The 22,592-nt window shown below is 47.2% G+C and overlaps 1 protein-coding gene across 3 annotated transcripts in view; it reads right to left on the bottom strand.

Moving 5' to 3' along the window:
* The window catches only part of SMAD7 (SMAD family member 7), a 105,117-nt gene that overhangs the window by 46,812 nt on the left and 35,713 nt on the right, over positions 1 to 22,592 (bottom strand). The window contains exons 1-2 of one of the 3 annotated variants that reach the window (XM_083702845.1): positions 2,980 to 3,068; positions 540 to 2,038 (exon numbers count right to left, since the gene is read on the bottom strand). The exons of 1 other annotated variant lie outside the window; for it this stretch is intronic. In XM_083702845.1, the coding sequence (XP_083558971.1) occupies positions 540 to 1,263 (724 nt within the window). In that variant the 5' untranslated portion in view covers positions 1,264 to 2,038; positions 2,980 to 3,068. Of the gene's footprint in view, positions 1 to 539; positions 2,039 to 2,979; positions 3,069 to 22,592 lie in introns of those variants that run through there. One more of the 3 variants, XM_083702846.1, reaches the window with a different exon arrangement.

The following is a 22,592-nucleotide window of genomic DNA, read 5'->3' as shown; positions in this document are numbered from 1 at the left end:
AACTGGCAGGTTTGCAATAGAGAGAAAAAAGGTTGTCTGAAAGGTTGTCTCACTACTCACAGAAAATTCCCTTTGGGCTTCTTAACCTAAAATTAAAAATCTCCCTGGGTATTTTATTTTTTAACTTAGGAAAACAGACATATATGGGAAGCCTCTGATGCACAACAAAAACACAGGGCTTTTCTTTGACAGGGCATCAAAGCTTGTAACTTTTAAAAACAAAACAAAGCTGGAATGGGCACAGGGAGGTACCCTACTTAAACTGGGTCCCTGGCCGAATAATATGGGTCGCCCCTTAATTCCAGATCTCAACATTTCCAGGGAATGATGCAAGGCTGTGCCCCCCCCCCCGAAAAAAATTCCAATGCACCACAAAGACCCAGAGCAACTTGAAGGCGGCAAGACTTGGAATGCAAAGGCCTGACATTTCTCCCTTTTTTTGTTTTGACCGTCCAAAACACACACACACACACCCCGATTCACTCAGGGGACTTTTTGAGGGTGGGGGTGTAAGGGGTTATTTGTAAAGCGGTGCCTACCTAGTTCACAGAGCCTGCTGAGGTGATAGGGGTTGCAGCAGACCAGGTCCGGGTGCGTTTTCCCATAAGATTCACAGCAACATAACCTCTTGACTTCCGAGCAGTGCCTGAGATCGGGCCACCGAAAGACTTTGCACAGCAGCAGAGGGAGCGAGTACCAATGCTGGCCCAGTTTGGAGTCCACCTTGGTGGGCAACAGGAGGCAGGAGGTCCGCGTGCCCCCCCGGGACTCCACGGCTTGCAGGAGGCCCTCCAGGTGCTTCTCCTTCAGCCTCTTCAGCACCGAGTGGGTCAGCGCTTTCAGTTCAGCCTCCGATCCGAGGTGTGCCTTGGCGAGCTTCCCCGACTTGCCCATGCAGCAACCCCGGCTTCCTCCGCCGCCGCCGCCGCCGCCCGCCCCATGCGCCCGGCTGTCGGCGGCCCCCTCTCCAAGCTCGCCGCCTTCTTCCTCCCCGCCGGGCGCACGGCTCCGCCAGAGTCTTCGGACGAGCAGCGATCGTTTGGTCCTGAACATGCGGGACGAGAAGAAGGTTCCCCGGCTAAAAAACGGGCATGTCGTCCGCAACTCATGAAGAATCCGGGAGCCGAGTCCAGGCAGCCAGTAGAAGCAGCCTGAAATGATGGGGATGAAGTGGAAACAGAGGACGGAGCCGGGGGGAGATGGGGGCGCCGGCCGCCGCGCGCTGCCTGCTGCGGGAGACGCAGGCGAAGCAAGGTGAAGCATGCGCCAGTCTCTCGGGGAAAGGCTCGGGTTCAAGTCTGCCTTGGTCCCTCTCTTCGCAAATCCTTCTAGATCCAAAAAAACAACAGCCAAAAGGAGAAACCCCCTGCAGTTTCTTTAAAGCGTGCGTGTGGTGGGGGGATTATCCACTAAGGGGCAAAGAAAGGGTTCTGGGGTGATTTGGGAAGAGCGAAACATGCCCTCTGCGCCCCCCTCCCCCGGTCCAAAGAAACTCCACGGGATATGGAAGTATTTTCTTCAGCGGTGGTTCAAAGGAGAAGCCCTCGGGCGAGGTGATGCGGAGGGAGTTTCGTTTCCAAACAAAAAAATATTTTCTTTAATGTTGCAAAAAAAAAAAAAAGGCACAAGATTTTAGATCCTTAGGTGATCAAAGTAGGTGCTAAATCCAGCCCAAAAGTGCAGAAGGGGGAAGAGGGAACCTGGTGTTTACAAAAATGGGGATGGGGGCGAGCCAAAAACTCAAAAAATTAAGAGAATAATTTAGATCTGGTCGTTTCAAAGGAAGAAGAAAAATCTGTGGTCGAGAAGGGGGGGGAAATCCACAGTAAAACATCCAAAGATCCCCGTTCCTTTTCGCCCCGATAGGTCTGTTTTTGTTCGCCTCTTCCAAGCAGAGCTTTGCAGGAGCAGCTCTCCCCCGATCTGCGGATCAGCTCGCAGCACCTTGATCCGGTCGCTCCCTGGCGGCGTCTGCCCTTCCCAAACGCGCTTTGATCTTGCTGCTCCCTGGCGGGTTGGCCCCTCGCTCGTTTGCTTCCTTTTCCGAGCAAGAAAGGGAGAGTTTTTAAAACGCAGGATTCCGGGGCCCCCCTTCAAAGTTCTCCCTTTAAAAGATCTCTCCACCCACCGCCACCTTTTTCCTTGCCCTCCCCCCTTCTCCTCTGGTTCCAGGGGCGAAGGAGAAGGATGGGTCGGGGGACCGTCGGCGATCGAAAGGAATCCGGGAGAAGTGAGCGAGGACGCTCCTCTTAATGACAGCGGCGGAAAAAGTGTCGCCAGCCCCTCCTCCGCCTCTCCGGCAATGCCGCTCTCAGCTCTTGCGTCTGGCGGCTGCCTGCGCCGCTTGCCCTCCGCCTCCTCCTTCCAGCAGGAGCATCGCCTCTCTCGTCGACACACACGAGCACGCAGCAGAAAGCCAGAGGAGGAACCGGGCGGCGGCGGAGGAGGCAAGGGGGGGGGGGTTTACTATCCACTCAGTTCCTTTCGCCTGGGCTGGCTCTTGCCTTCCCCTCCCTTCCTTTTTCCGTTCCCTTCTTCCTTTCCCGAAACGCAGCAGCAGAGCCCGGAGCTTGGCTGCGCGCTCTCGCGCTCTTCCTCCACCTCTTTTCTTCTTCCCTCCCTCCTTCCCTCTCTCTCTCCTCCTTCCCGGCTCTCCTTTTGCAGCTCCGCGATTTTGCAAAAAAAAAAAAAAAAAAAAAAAAGGAAAAAAAAGGGGGGGTTTCAAATAAAATGGAAAAAAAAACCTTCGGGGGAGGGCGAGAGCTTTTTTTGCAAGGGGAGGTCACCTAAGCGGAGAGCCCCAGTGCGCCTCTGCCGCCTGGCTGGCTGGAGGGGGGGCGCGCTTGGGCAGCTCTCGCTTCTGATCCCTCCTCTCGAGACAGACAGCCAGCTCGATCCAGGCTCCGTCTCCTCCTCCCCCGGTTATTTCTCTCTCTCCCTCTCTCTCTCTTTCCCCCTCCCTCCTTCCCGATCTCTTGCCTTGCCTCGGTGGCTTCCAGACTGCGCAGCGGCGCTGCCCTGCCCAGGCAAACCCGTCGTCGTCCCCGTCCACCCCCCCCCCCGCGCCGCGCGCGCCGCCCGTCTCTTATCACGTGGGCGTCTAGACACCCTGTCGCTTTTTTATTTAAAAAAAAAAAAAAGCACAGTGATTGTATTGCGCAAAAAAGGCATCGGGTTTCTGAAAGCTATTTTTTTTCCTCTTTAATTCCTGAAGTCTGGGGAGGAGGCAGAGGGGGGGGGGAGAAGGAGGAGAGAAAAAGCAGGAAAGGTTTGAGGAAGTGTCAAAGGAGGAAAGGAATAGAAGTTAGGTGCAGGCGTGCGCGCACGGATTACCCTCAACTACTATTACTTGCACAATGAGCAAGATTGGCTAATGGGAATTAGGTAGGGAGCCATGCTTAGAGAGACGAGAGTGCGCTCCACGTCAAATCAAGCCATTGCTGTTATTGCTATATTGTACTGCTATTAATTTACTGTGTTTATATATAAGGCACCATCCATGTACATGGTACAGTGGTACCTCGGGTTTCAGACGCTTCAGGTTACATTCGCTTCACGTTGCAGACACCGCTAACCCAGAAATAGTACCTCGGGTTAAGAACTTTGCTTCAGGATGAGAACAGAAATTGTGCTCCGGTGGCGTGGCAGCAGCGGGAGGCCCCATTAGCTAAAGCGGTCTTCAGGTTAAGAACAGTTTCAGGTTAAGAACAGACCTCCAGAACAAATTAAGTACTTAACCCAAGGTAGCACTGTATTTTTGTGGGCTGGCATAAGGAAAAGGGCAAGTCCTTTCCCCGAAAGCATTTACATTCCACCATGTACAGGCTGGTAAATCACATCCAGAAGGACAGTAGCATAATACCTGTATGAAGTAAATGCCGCAACATAACCGGCAAGCTTCCGAGCTCACCAGGACGCTTCTTCAGACGAGATGTTATAGTTTCAGGGGGCTTACTTCTCCCAGCTAAGTGTGGATATGACTGCAGGAATTTATGAGTGATGCAATGTTCTGTGCTCTTGGCCTCAACATTCCCACCTGCAATATGGGAATAATAAAGCAAATCTATCAGGATAATGCATGCGAAGTGCTCCAAACTAAAGTGTGATGTATTATTATTATTATACCTTGGGTGGGTAAACCAGGAATTTAAAAAAGTGCAAATGTTTTTGTAGGTAACTAGGTAATGTTCCATAAACTTTTCAGTCCCTTTTTATTCACTGAGGGAATTATGGGTGTGCTCTGATCTCTCCTACCACTAAAATCAATTGGACTTAAAATTATTTTAAACTGGCTGGACGGTTTGTTGCAGGGTAATTAATCCCTGTGGTTTCCCATGTAGGCTTCACTGGGACTTGGGAAAACTCAGAATAATTAGGCTCCAGTTTCCTAGACATATCCATAAAGTCTATTGAATAAATGAGCATTTGGCACTGTGAATTCTATAGTTTGGGAACCGATTAAACAAATTCATCTGCAGTAATCCCACTGGGGAATTTAAGACCGCCACTGCCATTAGAGATAGGATGCTGAAATGTCAGGGAACTGCAACCCACAGAGGTTCTTGGGTACGTTTTGCTCATATTTCCCCAGGATCTTGGAGGGTCCAGCAGGCAGGTATTCTCAGCTCGGAATGTCCCCTGATACCGGGGAAGAAATACCTTGAAGCATCTACTTCAGCTCATTTTCCCAATTCACCTGCAAGTGTTTGCTCCCTGCACACCCTGTTTACAGTGCACCAAGAGCTTAATTTAAGCGTAACTCTCCAGGCCCGGAAGCTGTACGCCGGCTCCCTTGGCCAATAAAGCGAGATGAGCGTCACAACCCCAGAGTCGGCCACGACTGGACCTAATGGTCAGGGGTCCCTTGACCTTTACTTCAGGCCACAAGCTTGAAATTGGAGCTTTGTGCCACAAATTATTAGCAGGATGTGTGAAGTGATAATAATGATTTTTAAAAGTTGGAGTTGTGGGTCTTTTGCAGAAAAATCTAGGGCTCAAAGATACCACTGGCTGTGTTCACACAAGCCAGGATCGCTAAGCGAGCCTTAAACCAGGGTCTTCTACTGCGGCGACAAATTTAGGACGGTGTAGCAATTCCCTCACACAGGGTGCCAAGCCAGGGGCGCAAAATTGAGACGATCCATAATCGAAAAGATCCATTTTGGGGTGCCAAATTTTGACCTCTATTATGAAAGATGGTCAAAGTCTGCCCCTATCTCTACTGCTGGCTTACAAATCCTGGTTTGTTAGCAAGAAATAAGCCACACAATCCAGAGTTTGGACATCAACTGTCTTATTTCTAGCACTTCCTAGCACCATGGAGCAGGAAGGCAGTGTGCAGCAGTGTATAGCAGCATGCTGCTCATTAACAACAAGGCAACAACTCCAGGGTTGTTGTCATGCAAATTCTATCAGTGTATGCCATCTGGGATTCAGCAATCTCATTTTGCATATTGCAGCCATTTAAACTCAAGTTTCTTGGATCTCAGCCCTATGAGCTCAATCAGTTGGACAAAAGAAAATGGCCTGCTATGGGCGACGTGGTGGTGCAAATTGCTATTGCACCCATTTTATAGAGGGGACATTGAGGCATGGGAAACTCTTGATTCTCACTCGTGCTCATAAAGTCTGTTTTAGGAGAGCTCAAGAGGGCAGTCTAGACGCCCTGACTCCTAGTGCTTCGTGCTATTTGCCTGGCAAATAGTTATTGAAAGTCGCATTTACGTGCATGCTGAACGGGCTTCCTAAATGTTAAGTGTGGTAATTTATGCTTTCACAAAGCTTATGGAGCCAAGAGATCAGTTAAGTGAGTTGCTTTGGGAAATGTAGGTAGGGCAGCGCCAAAGGTGGAAATTAAAAATAAAGTGTCCTCATGTGTCATTCAGTTTCTGGGCACAACTCAAGGTTCTGTTTCTGCCATTTAAAACATAACACCACAACCCTATTCAAAAGTAAGTCCCATTGAGTTCCATGGAGCTTATGCCCAGAAAGTCAGCTGGTATAGAATTGTGCCCTAAATCTCTTAAATCCCACATGTCTTTGGGGAAGCTTTTGGGAGCAGTGGTTCCATTTGTCTCATATACCAGAAGTTAGATCGATAGTTAAATGCAGCAGGGCCTTCTCTGCAGTAGCCACCTCTGGAACTCCCTGCCTAAGGAGGTTTACCAGGCACCGTCTTTTTCTACCTCTGATCAACTGGTCAAGATTTTTTATGTTAAATGGAAAGTCCAGTTCATGTCTTGTGCGCAGAAAATCCCAGGTTCAGTCCCAAACATCTTGGAACGGTCCTGTCTGAATCCGTACAGAGCCGCTGCCAGTCTGTGTTCGTTGGCCAGTGGTCTGACTCAGTGTAAGGAAGTTGTCTATATTCCGTCAGCCATTTTTAGCCGCTTTGTCCTTAGCAGCTTTTATGGATTAAACTGTGGGATACTAACTAAACCAGCAATGAAATTGCAACTGGCTAGGCAAGTTGGGCCATCTGGCGCCACTTAGCAGCATCTGATGTGTAGAACCTCCATGTTCACAAGTAGCGTACCTTAGAACGTCTGACATCCAGCACAAGCAATGAGAAAGGGCTGTTGCCCTCATGCCCTGCTTGTAGGCTGCCTAGAGACTTCTTGATGGCCACTGCGAGAAACAGGATGTGGGACTCGATAGGTCCTTGTCTGATCCAACAGAATTCTCCTGTAAGGTTATTTCAGATCTCCTTATTTCAGAAATTCCTGGAGCATATAATGGAAGCCTTTCATTTCAGAACCGCCCCCAGCTCCATGCTGCTGTAAAATTTCAGCTTATTTTCCCCCTGAATGCATTGACATCACAGTTCTAAGTCCAAGCCATATCCCACGATGCAGCTCTTCTTTTTATCCTTTAGTTTTCATTTATTTATTATATTTACATTTCCTCCAAGGAACTCAAGGCGTTCTACGTGCTGCTCCTCCCATTTTACCTACATGGCCAAGTGGTGATTTGAACTTGGGTCTTCTCAGTCCAAGCCCAATGTTCCAGCCGCTTGCCTTGAATGCTTTCGTGCCATAAATAAATGCATTCATGAAATCATGCAAGGAAGTAAACAAGTCAGACAAGCCCAGGCAGCAGGGAGGTTGTGCATAAGTCATTGTGATTGTTTAGCAATGCACAAAGAAGTTCCATTGGTAGGTCTGGTGAAATGCAAGATGTTCGCAAGGTGCCACCACTCCGTGTTAGAGGCCATCCTTTATGGGCAGAAGGTCCCACGTCCTTCTCTAGTCAAAAAGGGGTCAGGTGATGTGAAAGACCTCCACCTATGCTTTGGAGAAACTTCCAAGTAGAAGTAAGTGATACTGCACCCCAGAATTGGCCCTACTAAACATCTTCCAAGACAACAATGCCCATTTACACCACAAAGAACTTATAACCCACCTGCTCTCAGCAACCAGAAACATCATAACCAGACACTGGAGAGACCTGTCAGGAGTAAGCATGGACCAATGGTACCAAATAGTATGGGAAACAGCCCTAGTAGAAAAATTAACTAATAAACTGAAACTGACATGGGGACAAACAGAAGAAGACGCCTTCACCCCGGTATGGCTCCCCTTTATCACATACACAGCCCAACAGGACAATGACAATAATCCACCAACAGCATACAAATCAATATGGCTAACCTGATCCAAAACACCCACCCACCTCACTCACACACGAAAACAAAGATCACCACAGCCAATCACAAGCAAACAATCACACCCTAAGCCAACCCCAACCTCTCTCACCACCAAAGGAACACAAGTGAACAACACAAGCAACGCTGACACCAAACTCTACATACATTAAATATAATAGAAACACCGCCACCCGACCCCACCCCCATCCATCCTCCCTCTCCCCACCCCCCCTTTCTTTTTTCTTTCTGTTTTCTTCTCCCCCTAATGCCTCAACAAATGAAACGGATTTGTAAAAATGTTACATGGAAGAAGAAGAAGAAGAAAAAAATACGAGGCACTACACTTCTGTAAAACAAGAAAATCCTTAATAAAAATATTTTTTTTTAAAAAAAAGAAGTAAGTGATACTGGACCGGCTGGATTAATAGTTTGAGCTATATTATAACCATTTGCTCCTAGGAGTGCAGCAAAGGTAGAGAACATGTGCCCTCCAGGTTCTGAAGGACCGCAGCTCCCACAAGCCGCACCCATCCTGGCCAATGGTCAGGGATGGCTGAAGTTGTAGTCTAGGAACATCTGCTGGGCCACAGCTCCCCCACCCCTGGAATACAGGATCATACAAAGGCTGGTGGATCTTGCCCATCTCATGGATAATTCGAATGTAAACATGAGTAGTTTGAACTTTTTTCAGTTGATCCTTGAAACGGATTGAAATGTAAGTTTGCCAATGCTTTGGTCTGGAAGGGCTTCCATTCCTTTAGCCACCGCTCGACCTGTAGAAGAGTAGCTTCCGCAGGAAGAATTCTACCTGCTGAATATTTCTCCGCACGATAGCTGGTAAGAGAACGGAAGCTATTTTGGCAGGTCAGCACTGGGTGTGAACTCTTCCAGAGCTCGATTCAAGGTGCTGCTTTTAACTCCCCATCTCAGAAGGCATTGTTGAGGGTTCCTCAAGAACAGGAGGTCTGTGTGGCGAGTGTCCAAAACACTCCTTTTTTCATTTGTGACATCAAAATGCTAGAATGCTGACCCTTCTTCAGGCTACATTGCTGAATTTTAGGTTGCTTCTTAAAACATTAGTATTTCCCAAAGACCTTTGGCAGTTTGCTTGGGTACCAAATAGTATGGGAAACAGCCCTACTAGAAAAATTAACCAATAAACTGAAACTGACACAGGGACAAATAGAAGAAGACACCTTCACCCCAGTATGGCTCCCTTTTATCACATACACAGCCCAACAAGACAACAACAACAATCCACCAACAGCATACAAATCAATATGGCTAACCTGATCCAAAACACCCACCCACCCCACTCACACATGAAAACAAAGACCACCACAGCCAACCACAAATGAATAACCACACCCTAGGCCAACCCCAACCTCTCTCACCACCAAAGGAACACGAGTGAACTGCAAAGTACCTGCACAAGCAACGCTGACACCAAACCCTACATATAGTAAGTAGAATAGAAACATTGCCACCCGACCCCACCCCCACCCATCTTCTCCCCCCTCCACCTCCTTCCCCCTTTTCTTCCTAATGTCTCAACAAATGAAACTGATTTGTAAAAATATTACATGGGGGGGAAAAATATGAGAGAGAGACATTGTAAGCACTCTTAACACCACACTGGCTCTCTCTTCTCCCCAACCCAGCGCTCGTCCAAAGATCAAGCAATCTGATGGAGGGTTTGTTTAAAATTGGACACCCCAGCTGTCTCTATTTTAAAAACAACTTTTTAAATAAACTTTTTAAAAATTCATAAAACTTACAAAGCACAGTCAAAGAACCCGTCTGGATTACAAACTTCATCCAATAAAACCAAGAGCTTGATTTGTAAAGAAGGGGGCTATCATTCCCTGGGAATCAGGAAGCATCAACTCTTTGCCACTGGATTCTTTACAGGTGGCATCTAACACCTGTTAAGCTAGCTAAAATGTTCAGATCTAGAACAAACATTCGCTGGAAATGCAGGGAGGCTGAAGGTACATGGATCCACATGTGGTGGAACTGTAAAAAGATCAGACAATTTTGGGAAATGGTTTATAACGAGCTTAAGAAAATGTTCAAATGCTCCTTCCCTAAAAAACCTGAAGCCTTCCTGCTAGGAATTATAGGAAATGAAATCCCCATAGGATAATGGTACAAAACAAAATTTATAGTAAGTCAAAAAATATGGAGAAAGTAAAGTTTAAGCGTGTGTTTAAGGAATTTAAATCGGGAATGCAAAGCGAAGATCGGAGGTCTTGAAAAATTTAATAACAAATGGATGTGCAAAGCAAGCATCAGTTAAAGAATGAATAATTGTTTATTTTTATTTCTCATTTTGCCTATAATATCTATTGTATACTTCTGTTATAAAGTTTTCAATCAATAAAGCACTCAGAAGCATGCAGGCTATGTGCTCAACAGCTGAACCCGTTCAGAACTCTGGCAGGATTAGTGTCTTGGACTTGTCAAAATGTTCACCGCACAGTGCTTCCTTTAGTGGAAAAGGGGCACACAGACCTGAAGACTAACTTTGTAATTCATCAATCAGTTACAACTTTGAGGCTGAGACTTTAGAAGAAGGTAAGCCAGGCCTTGAGGGTAACAGCAGATCTCCTGTTTCAAGTTGTGCTAGTGTCTGGGATCTAGCCCCTTGGAGATTTTTTTTTTGGGGGGGGCGTGCAAATTGTGCATCTTTCCCAAGGTGACCACAATCTTTCCAACCTACTTCCTCATTACTGCATCAGAATATATCGAACAGTTGCAACCCATTCTTTTTCATCAGTATGATGGCTCAATGACCTAGATAAGAGAACAGAGTTACTTTCTCCTCTCTTTATCTGATACAGACATCCGGCTTAGTTCAGACACACCTGTTTCCATATGCCTTACATGTTTTTATATATTTTTTAATGCTGAAAGCTTTCCAAAGTATTAACAGATTAAAAACATTTTCAGCGCAGTTCTCGTTTTTTTTAAAAAAAACAGTAACAGTTTGTAGGGCACTGTCTTCTGTATCAGCATTCGTATATAGTATTCAACTGGAAAATGGTGGTGGTTCATATGGAGCCAGACAATCTTTTGTCCCTGATCTGCTGTCCGCAGAAATAATAATAATCAAGGCTTCTGGTTCATGCAAATCTGTATTTCCAGACTGCACTTCCCAAGGGGGTTGCTGGAAATATTGTTCCACAACTGCCTTTGAAGAGTTAATGGCAAGTGATAAACTCAGGTTAATTTGCAATGCAATTCAACATTTGGCAGACAGTTGGAGACAGGGAACTGTTAAACTAATTGTCTTACTAACGGCACCAGGGTGTGACAGAGCAAAGGCATACAAACACACACATGCCAAGGATATAATCCCAAACTCTTTTCAGTCCTGACATCATTAAGCTGCAGTAAGATTATTCGGCTTTCCTCTGCTTGCGCTGTTAAACCTGCAGTCCTCTGTACACTTACTTGGGAGTAAAAGGTAAAGGGACCCCTAGCTGTTAGGTCCAGCGACTCTGGGGTTGCGGCACTCATCTCGCTCTATAGGCCGAGGGAGCCAGTGTACAGCTTCTGGGTCATGTGGCCAGCATGACTAAGCCGCTTCTGGCGAACCAGAGCAGCGCACGGAAACGCCGTTTACCTTCCCGCCGGAGCGGTATCTATTTATCTACTTGCACTTTGATGTGCTTTCGAACAGCTAGGTTGGCAGGAGCAGGGACCGAGCAACGGGAGCTCACCCTGTAGCGGGGATTCGAACCGCCGACCTTCTGTTTCGCAAGCCCTAGGCTCTGTGGTTTAGACCACAGCGCCACCCGTGTCCCTAAATCATTGCACTTTACTCCTGAAGAAACCTGCATAGGGTTGTGCTGCACGATACCTTCCCCTCTACATTTGGGAGCTCTTATCTTATCTAGTGGCTCATGTCATGATGATCTCCAGCTCAGCGTTCCAGCTACAGTGTTACCTCGGCTTACATACGCTTCAGGTTACAGACTCTGCTAACCCAGAAATAGTACCTCGGATTAAGAACTTTGCTTCAGGATGAGAACAGAAATTGTGCTCTGGCAGTGTGGCAGTAGCAGGAGGCCCCATTAGGTAAAGTGGTGCTTCAGGTTAAGAACAGTTTCAGGTTAAGAACGGATCTCCGGAACGTAACCAGAGGTACCACTGTACTCTGTTCCATTTCTTCCCCTCTCCTAGTTTTCAATTTCTCTTCCGCCCCCCCACCCCGCTGGTGTCTATCAGCATTCCTGGCCATTGTGCATGTTCAGTTTTCATTGGAGTCTTTCAGATTTATTTGTTTGTTTGCATTCCTAACAAATTGGAATCCACCAAACCCACTGATACTTCTTTCTTGTGCATAACTGATACCTTTTGGTTCCATAAGGAACAACTAAATCATTAGTATGTATGATTTGCATTCTTCTTTTTTAAGGAAATTGTGGCATGATAACGGACATGTTTAACTGCATTTTGTTTAGCTGCATTTATTTCATTGAGGAAGTTAATCTCGTGTTTAACACTCCTCCAGTAATAGTCAGTGGGTCAAGAAAAAGGAGAGGCGTTTCTTTGTTGCTCTGTTGTTTATGGGTGAATCAGGCCTTTTTATTTTTAAAGACTTACTAGGCTTCCTCCAAGGGACGCGGGTGCCGCTGTGGGTTAAACCACAGAGCCTAGGACTTGCTGATCAGAAGGTCAGCGGTTCGAATCCCCGCAACGGGGTGAGCTGCCGTTGCTCAGTCCCTGCTTCTGCCAACCTAGCAGTTCGAAAGCACGTCAAAGTGCAAGTAGATAAATAGGTACCGCTCTGGCGGGAAGGTAAATGGCGTTTCTGTGCGCTACTCTGGTTCGCCAGAAGCGGCTTAGCCATGCTGGCCACATGACCCGGAAGCTGTACACCGGCTCCCTCGGCCAATAAAGCGAGATGAGCCCCGCAACACCAGAGTTGGCCACGATTGGACCTAATGGTCAGGGTCCTTTTACCCTTTAGGCTTCCTCCAAGGGAACCTGGGTCTGCGTGTTTACATCAGAATGAGAATTTAGAAGAATCTGTTGGGTCAGGCCAATGGCCCATGTAGTCCAGCATCCTGTTCTCACAGTGGCCAACCAGATGCCTGTGGGATTTTTTAAAAGGTAAACATTTTGCTGCCAGACCACATCTTTCTCTGAATGCCTCCACCCCCAATACTCCAGAATTTCAGATCACAGGCATGCTCAATGTCTTGTTTAATAAGCCCTGAACAACTTGGGATCAGGTTACCTGAAAGACTGCTTGCACCTGTGCAAACCTTTATTGCTCAGATCACCTGGATAAATTCTACTTGTGGCACCACACACTACAGAACATCAAGACATCAGTAACTACAGTGGAACCTTGGTTCTCAAACTTAATCCGTTCCAGAAGTCCGTTCCAAAACCAAAGTGTTCCAACACCAAGGCGCGCTTTCCCATAGAAAGTAATGCAAAATGGATTAATCCGTTCCAGACTTTTAAAAAACAACCCTTAAAACAGCAATTTAACATGAATTTTACTATCTAATGAGATAAAATGAAAGCAATAAACAATGTACTGCAATCACACAATCAATCAGTAGCTGAACTGGGTTCCACACAGTCACAAAAACAAAACAAAAAAAGAGCTGCAAAAGCAAAAACGCAAAATGGAAGTGTGGCACTCAAAATGGAAGCATAGCACTCAAAACGAAACACGTTCAGCTTCCAAAAAAGGTTCACAAGACGGAACTCTTGCTTTTTGCAGTGTTTGGGTTCTAAGTTGTTTGAGTACCAAGGCATTGAGAACCAAGGTACCACTGTACTTGTATTAGAAAGGTACCCTCCATGCAACTATTAAAGGTGGTTGCTGCTGCTATTGTCAAACAATTAGAAGCCTGGAATCTTTGCTGATCTCCTGCAAATCACTCAGAGATCTACCTGAGCAGATCACAGTCTTTCTCCTGCCATCCCTAGTCTAGGGCACACAATTCACCAAATGTTAAGTACCGGCACTTTTAAGTCCCATTGACTGTCAGGGAAGAATTTGAATCTCTCTCTTTCTCTCTCCAATATCCCCCTTCTTTCCTTCCTTCCTTCCCTGACTATGCTCATCAATTTTCTGCAGCTCTCATTTAAATATTAAATAGCCCATTAAATTGCCAGACCTTATGGCTGCACAAATGGAGGCTCACAATGCAGCAGGATGGCATAATATATACCGCCTTCCACACATCACCAAGAGGAGATGCTCTGACAATAAGCCGAAAAGTGCTGGCGGCTGCCCTCATTTGGTATTAAATCCAAAAGGTACATCGGATACTTTGAATGCTGATGTTGCTAACAGTGCCGGGCTTTACCTTTTAAGTGGGGATATCCTGTTTTTTCTTATTATGCTGCGTGACTGGACACCACCAAAAATGGGAAGAGGAAAAAGCCCTTTATTGCTTTAGCTCCTTGGGCTCTTTCCCCCTACAAAGCCATTTCGCTGGAGCCTCCCTCCATCCCCCAGAGGACACATAATTGTCCTCCGGCAGACCAGACAGAGCCAGGAAGAAGCACAGGCTCATCAAGGGTTATTCATGGAGAAAACCTGGTTTTAGATGGAACCAGGTTGTTCTGCATACCTTTTGTTCTCTTCAACACTGGGGCATGCTCAATATTTTCTGGGATTAACTTAACTTAATGTTTTCATTTATGGCCAACCTCCTCCAAAATGGGCTCAAAATGCAAAGGTTTTTATAAAATCAGAGGCCATGCCTACCTGGCAGGGACCTTTTTCTTTTAATTGGCAAACCAGGACAGTTTTCTCCCTAACCCCAGATTTATGGGAGGGTGGGATATAAAGAAATTATTATTATTATTATTATTATTATTATTATTATTATTATTATTCCCTGATCAGCTCCTGGGCTGAGTTGTGGTAAGTTCAGGGTGACCACTGCTCCTACTTTGGAACCCTTGTTTGAAGAGCTGCCTCTTTTTTGGAATTAATTGAAGTTTTTACAGTACAATAAAAGAAACAAACCAATCTACAAGAAATAAAGAAAAGAAACTAAAGAAAGAAGGAACAGAAAAAGAAACTCTTAAGATCCTTCCTCATCACTGTATCCTAACTTTCATCCCCTACAGAGGAAAGTGTGCCCGCCCTAGGTATAAGTCTGAATTAAAGAACCCTAAGACAGGAGAGCAGGATCATAGAATCATAGAACGACAGAGTTGGAAACGACCCTGAGGATCATCTAGTCCAACCCCATGCAATGCAGGGATATGCAGCTGTCTCTTATAGGGGCTTCAAGTTGCCCACAGTTTGCTGCACCTAGATAGCAGACTCTGCAGGCACAGGACTGCCCACTCCCATCCCACCATGGAGAGGCATGTGCTCCTTCGTGTTTGCATGCTCTGGAAATACTGATGGATCCAACATGGTCATTGGAGGGGCCCCAGTAGCACACAGCACTTCCCACCCACTTCAGAGTGGTGTGGCGGCTGCAGCTTCCAGACAGACGAAGCTTGGCCGCAGTCATCCATGCCTCGTAACCTCTAGACTGGACTGCTGCAGTTCACTGTGCATAGGGCTGCCCTCGGAGACTTCTCCAAAATGTATAATTTTGTACAATGCAGCTCCTAGGTTACTAACTGGGAGTGCCTACAGCAGGAACGGGGAATCTGTGGCTCTCCAGATATACATGGACTCCAGTCCCGGCACTGCTGCCTGGGACCGACCAGTGTTGGAGTCTAAGAATACAGTAGTACCTTGGTTCTTGAACTTAATCTGTTCCAGAAGTCCATTTGACTCCCTAACGTTCAGAAACCAAGGTGCGGCTTCTGATTGGCTGCAGAAGCTTCCTACACTCAAGTGGAAGGTGTGTTGGATGTTCAGCTTTTGAAAAACGTTTGAAAACCGGAACACTTCCAGGTTTTTGGAGTTCGGGAGCCGATTTGTTCGTCAACTAAGCTGTTTGAGAACTAAGGTTCCACTGTGTTTGCAGGGCCACAGGGCTCTAGATACCAAGGTATTAAACCATGGGTAGGCAAACTAAGGCCCGGGGGCCAAATCCAGCCCAATTGCCTTCTAAATCCGGCCCGCGGACGGTCCGGGATTCAGCGTGTTTTTACATGAGTAGAATGTGTGTTTTTATTTAAAATGCATCTCTGGGTTATTTGTGGGTCATAGGAATTTGTTCATCCCCCCCCTCAAAATATAGTCCGCCCCCCCACAAGGTCTGAGGGACAGTGGACTGGCCCCCTGCTGAAAAGGTTTGTTGACCCCTGAAGATCTTCATTCTGGGAGTCCCACCAGCATCTGAGCTCAGGACAGTGGCGATTGGAGTGTTTTGGTGCAAGCCTTGCATTGGAACTGCCTTCCCCAAAGAAACTTGCCCAGCCCCTGCTTTGATATCCTGTCGCACCTATTTAATTGCTCGGCTGTGGCAATTCAGCACGCCAAATAGTTATTTTAATTGCTTGCTTTGTGGTTCGGGCTGGTTTTTATTGCCAGCTGCTGCTGCTGCTGCTGCTGCCCTTGTGTTTTATGGTTTAATCTTTCTTCATTGTATAGTTGTTTTTAAATTCTCTGAATTATATGCCAGCCACCTTGGGAGTTTAGAGTGATGCTTATAAATTGTCTGGTCAAATAAATAAATCACATCCATCCAGTAAAAAAACACACACCAGAAAACAGAAAATACCAGGCAGAAAGGAACAACTGCCGCCATCAGCAGCAGTGGGACAATGGAAGAGGATAATGGGGAAAATGGAGAATCCTGTCACTGTTTTCTCAGTGAGTGTATCTGAAGAAGTGTGCATGCACACGAAAGCTCATACCAAGAACTGACTTAGTTGGTCTTTAAGGTGCTACTGGAAGGATTTTTTTTTGTTTTGACTGTTTTCTCACACTTTTATCACCTACCCAGCATTTTGCAAGGAGACCAAGTACAAAACAAAACAAAAGAACCAGGAAATTGCCAGTGGTGCAAGGAGAGACAGAGAGAAAAGCAGCAAAAAGAGAAGGCACCTGCCCAGGCTTGGGGCAGATCCCTGGAGATTTAGCAGAGCAAAAGAGGACAATTTGGCTGTCATTGTGTAATGAACCAGGAGCCAGGGAGATTGTCTGAAGATGGAGTGATGAGATTACCTACCAACAGAAGGGCCTGCAGTGGAGACTTTGCAGGCAAGGCAGCTCTCCCAGTGGGTTTATATACGGCCTACAGTTTTGAAAGCAAGAGATCCTTGGCAGAGATTTTCAGCAGGGAGTGGTGCAAATAGACCTTGGCCTCGCTGTGGGAGGCGGTGATCTGCGGACGAAGGCAGCATAGGAGAGTAGGCTGGGTCATGTTTGGAGGAGATGCAAATGAGATGGACCCCCCATTCCATTTGAGAGGGGAATAAGAGTGCAACAGTCAATGTTCAGGCAGAGGCAAGGAAATTTGTGAGTCGAGGACCCTCCACCCGCATAGGATTATAATAAGACACACAGACACGTTATTTTAGGTTAATGGGCAAAATTAGGCCACAACTTTTATTGGGTACAGCATCTGAGTAGTATTGGCTTAGGCACTGGATGAAACAGCAATACAAGACTCCACCCCGCTCAGCCGGGAGTCATATCAGGGCTAACAACCAATGGGAGGAGCTTGTTGATGCAAATACAACTGGAAGCAACCCCATGAAGTCACAGGGGGTCGTGCCATGGCCCTAGCCACCAGCAGGGCATCGGACAGGATCCACGACCACCGGATTCCTTTAACGGAATACCCAAAAGAAGAGGGGTAGATGTTGGCGCATACCCAATCCTCCAACACAGCACACATATTCCAATGCCTAACCGCCAATACCAGAAAGTTGTGACGCATTGCTACGAGGCAGGCAAAAAAACCAAGTGGCTGGTGTCAATTTGCCAAATGGATAAAAAAGTCCTACCAGGCCCCTTGGGCAACCAAGGCAACCAACCAAAGTCCATAGCTAGGTCAATATGCAAAAGAAGCTGACCTAAGAGGGAGGGAAAACAAAATAAAAAAAATTCCTTCCAGTAGCACCTTAAAGACCAACTAAGTTAGTTCTAGGTATGAGCTTTCGTGTGCATGCACACTTCTTCAGATACATGCATGCACACGAAAGCTCATACCTAGAACTAACTTAGTTGGTCTTTAAGGTGCTACTGGAAGGAATTTTTTTATTTTGTTTTGACTATGGCAGACCAACACGGCGACCTATCTGTAAGAGGGAGGGAGGCAGGGAGATCCGAAGAAAGCAGGAGCAAACTGAGAGAAGAGGGCTGTTTAAATGCATTTAGCCCCGCCCACCAGCCGGCCCTATTGGTCAGCTGGGAGGCTTGGACGCGGCAGCAGAACCAATCAGGAGGCTTTGCCAGCAGTGGCAAGGCGGTGGGTGGAGGAAGATGGCAATGGAAAGGGACGTAGTTCAGGGGGAATAAAGCAACCGTTTTACATGCACAAGGTCCCAGCTTCAATCCCCAGTAGGGCAGGCATTGTCCACTGCCTGAATCTCTGGAAAACCACTGCCAGTCAGTGCAGACAATACTGGATGGATTTCTGCACAGACTCAGCATAAGGCAGCTTCCTATGTTCCATAGTCGCTGTCACAGCCAGCCCCAGATTTGAAGATGACCTTGGTAAGGCACCGTCTAAGCCTCCACCTGCTACCACTTTCCCAGAAAGAAAAAAAATGCATCTCCCAATTGTGGGAAATTTCAATGGTGGCTCAGAAACCCGTTTGGCTGGCCCTGGGAGGCCCTGGGGCAGTTGTTGGTACTCTTGAGCTATGTTGGGGCCCAAGGGAGCCTGAACATCAGATAGGCATGCGGCTGCTGAATGGTCCCAGCTGCTCAGCACAGACTGGTGCATTTGCATCAGCCACTTCCACCCGCTCAGCTCTAGGTGCCTCCACAGCTTCAAGAGAGCTGCCTCCAGTGACTTGTGGCACCCTCTAGGAAAGGCACCAGCTAATGGCCCTCAAGTAAACCACAGCACAGTATCATAGAATTGTAGAGATAGAAGGGACTCCCAAGAGTCATCTGTGCCATGCAGAATCACAGCCAAAGAATCCCAGACAGATGGCCATCTAACCTCTGTTCAAAAACCTCCCATGAATGAGAGTCCATCACCATCATTTTGAATTTGTATACCGTCTTTCTATCTTACAATACTCAAGGCGGTTTACAAGCTGAAGAAACAAAAAATCTTACAACAATCAAATTCAATACAAAAATGTGACAATAAAACAGAACTTTAAAATAGGCAACCTACATCAAAAATGTAACATTCAACAATCATTAGAACAGTATAAAACAGTAATATCAATATATAAAAGTTAAACAGAAATCCACTCAGCAGTTACAATAAGTAATATATAAACCATAATTAATAAAAGGACGCGGGTGCCGCTGTGGGTTAAACCACAGAGCCTAGGACTTGCCGATCAGAAGGTCAGCGGTTCGAATCCCCGCGACGGGGTGAGCTCCCGTTGCTCGGTCCCTGCTCCTGCCAACCTAGCAGTTCGAAAGCACGTCCAAGTGCAAGTAGATAAATAGGTACCGCTCCGGCGGGAAGGTAAACGGCGTTTCTGTGCACTGCTCTGGTTCGACAGAAGTGGCTTAGTCATGCTGGCCACATGAACCGGAAGCTGTCTGCGGACAAACGCCGGCTCCCTCGGCCAGTAAAGCGAGATGAGCGATGCAACCCCAGAGTCGTCCACGACTGGACCTAATGGTCAGGGGTCCCTTTACCTTTATAATCAAGAAAACCACGGCAAGCCACAATACATAAAACAATACAATACACATTGAGCAGCAGAGACTAGAGGGTGGGGCAAGGCAGGTGGAAGGAGGCCTTGCCTGATGGAGTCTCTCCTCTCACAGTTCTTCCTCCGGGAACAGCTCCCTTATGAGGACTCCTAGGGTCGGAGGGTGGGGCAAGGCAGGTGGAAAGAGAGTCCATCTTTTGAGGTAGTCTGTTCCACTGTCAAAACAGCTCTTACCACTAGAAAGTTCTTCCTGATGTTGAGTCGGAATCTCCTTTCTTGTAATTTGAATCCATTGGTTCGGGTTGTGCCCTTTGGAGCAGCAGAAAACAAGTTTGTTCCATCTGCCATCCTGTAACAGCCTCTCAGATATCTGACGGTGGTTGTCATATCACACCTCAGTCCTCTCTTCTCCAGGCTAAACATACCCCAACTCCCTCAATCATTCCTCATGAGGCTTGGTTCCAAACCCTCGGTTGCCCTCCTCTGCACATGTTCTAGCTTATTAAGATCCTCTCAAATTGTGGTGCCCAGAACTGGACACAGGACTCCAGGTAGGCTCTGACATGAACCACTAATTGCATTTGGCTCCACTTCTAGAGAGGGACGCGAGTGGCGCTGTGGGTTAAACCACTGAGCCTAGGGCTTGGCGATCAGAAGGTCAGTGGTTCAAATCCCCACAATGGGGTGAGCTCCTGTTGCTCGGTCCCTGCTCCTGCCAACCTAGCAGTTCAAAAGAACGTCAAGTGCAAGTAGATAAATAGGTACCTCTCCGGCGTTTCTGTGTGTTGCTCTGGTTCGCCAGAACCAGCTTAGTCATGCTGGCCACATGACCCGGAAGCTGTACGCCAGCTCCCTAGGCCACAAAGCGAGATGAGCGCCGCAACCCCAGAGTCGGTCACGACTGGACCTAATGGTCAGGGGTCCCTTTACTGCTTCTAGATGCCCATTTGCATAAGAAGAGCCTGTTGGATCCTGTTCTCTGGTCCAGCATCCTGTTCTCACAGTGGCCAACCAGGTGCATGTGGGAAACCCGCAAGCAGAATTCAAGCACAAAAGCACTTTCCTTTTCTGTCGTTTCCAAATTCAGAAGCATTTCTGCCTCCAGCTGCAAAGGCAGAGCATAGCCACTGTGGATATCTTTGCCCTCCACGAATTTGCCTCATCCTCTTCTAATGCCATCCAAGTTGGTGGCCATCACTGCCTCCTGTGGGATCCAGTTCCACGGTTTAACTCTGTGTGCTGTGCAGAGGAGAAGTAATCCTATTTTCTCTGCCGATTCTTGTGCAAAGACGCATTTATTAAATTCTGCTTAGTCAAGTTGTAATTAATCCCCAAGTGTGCTTTCCCCCTTAGGTATGAACCGAAACAATTTGGTTGGCGAATTTTATTAAGCTTACAGCCCCATGAGAAAATATGAAGTACTGTATCTCCATTTTTTGAATCTTCTGCGGAGCTATTTAACTCAAAAACCACCTTTCATTTTGCTTGCTCCACTTGCCAAATGCTTAGTGCAGAACATTTTCTAGCTAGTCATCTAAAAACCATTGGCTGGGGCCCAGGGTGCGGGTTAGATCTGTATCTGAAAAGCCGCGGCTATTAGGTGAATCACAGGCAGTGCTCTTCTTCAGATTTCTCACCGATCTTCGGAGTCTGTGCAAGAGACGAGAAAACGGGCTAAAACATTTGCTCGGAGCGGGACCCTGCGTCTTTGTCCTGTGCATACCACACACGAGGCCCAGAGACAATCTAATCTAGGTGGTGGCGGTTCAGCTTTCCTCAGAGGGAGCCAAGCCCCAACACCTAACTCTCCCTGCCCCCCGTGGAATTACCAGCACCCAAAGCGAACGAGGCACCAAGCTGGAACACCTACGCCCAAAGGGACGAGGGAAGGCAGGGTGGCTCTCCGTTAAACAGAATGTGTTGTGCCTGTAATAATGCTCAGCTAGTCTCAGGCTCCTTCCCCCCTCTATTTTGCTGGCATGAGTCTTAGGTTTTTTGAGGGCAGGAGGTGTTTCTTAGATTTTTAAAGGACTGACTCCTCAACCTCAAGTGTGTCCCTGCTACACTCAGCTTCCAGGTTAAGAACAGACTAGACCCTGGGATTTGTGGGCCCAAACCTGAAGTCTAGAGGTGGGCCCTGGAGACGGAGGTTAATTGGGAGAGAGGAGAAGAGAAGCACAGAACCCTCCTCACCCAATGTCTATACCATGGGTAGGCAAACTAAGGCCCGGGGGCCGGATCCGGCCCAATCGCCTTCTAAATCTGGCCCATGGACAGTCCGGGAATCAGCGTGTTTTTACATGAGTAGAACGTGTCCTTTTATTTAAATTGCATCTCTGGGTTATTTGTGAGGCCTGCCTGGTGTTTTTACATGAGTAGAATATGTGCTTTTCTTTAAAATGAATCTCTGGGTTATTTGTGGGGCATAGGAATTCGTTCATTCCCCCCCCCAAAAAAAATATATATAGTCTGGCCCCCCACAAGGTTTGAGGGACAGTGGGCTGGCCCCCTGCTGAAAAAGTTTGCTGACCCCTGGTCTATACTATAATTTGCAGCCAGGTCCTGCTGTGCTGAAGCTCACAGGCAAGCGTGCACAGTTTTCTTAACTATCTTTCTTTCTTCATTAAAGGCGTTCTCACCCACCTGGAGGTTCCAGTCCTCCAGGGTGCCAGGCAAACCTGGAGACTTCAGGTAAGACCTGGAGGTCTGGCAACCCTACCGAGGGACCACAACTGCAGGTGACCACAAATGTTGAGAAGACAGGCGCTGGGAGAACTGATGTTGACTTGCCCAGGAGGCCTGATTTGTCAAGGCAGGAAAACTGGTTTTGTCTCAGCAGGATTCAGAAGTGGGAGAGAGGTGATTTTCTTAATTAAAAACAAACCTTTGGTATATTCCAAGCAGCAGAGGAACAAGGCTCTCAATGGCAAGAGTGGATTTGAACACAGATCTCCCCCAACCATCTGACATCCCAACCTCTACACCACGCAGACTCACTGATAAGTCTTTCAAGGAATCTCAGGTTTCCCTAGAACAAGGGAAGTAAAGAACATAGGAAAGTGGAGGAGGGCAGCACCGTACAAAAACAGACAAATGGCGGGGAGGATGCTCAATTGTCTCCAACAGCCATTCTGAGTTTCAGCAGAAATGGGAGATGGTGGGGCAGGGAGAGAACTGGCTTGCTTGAGTACCTTATGAGGTATTA

This window comes from Podarcis gaigeae (assembly GCF_964106915.1).
Source record: "Podarcis gaigeae genome assembly, chromosome: 11".
NCBI lineage: Eukaryota > Metazoa > Chordata > Lepidosauria > Squamata > Lacertidae > Podarcis > Podarcis gaigeae.
Note: the sequence above shows the minus strand (reverse complement) of the source record. Positions and strands in the feature narration are given on the sequence as shown.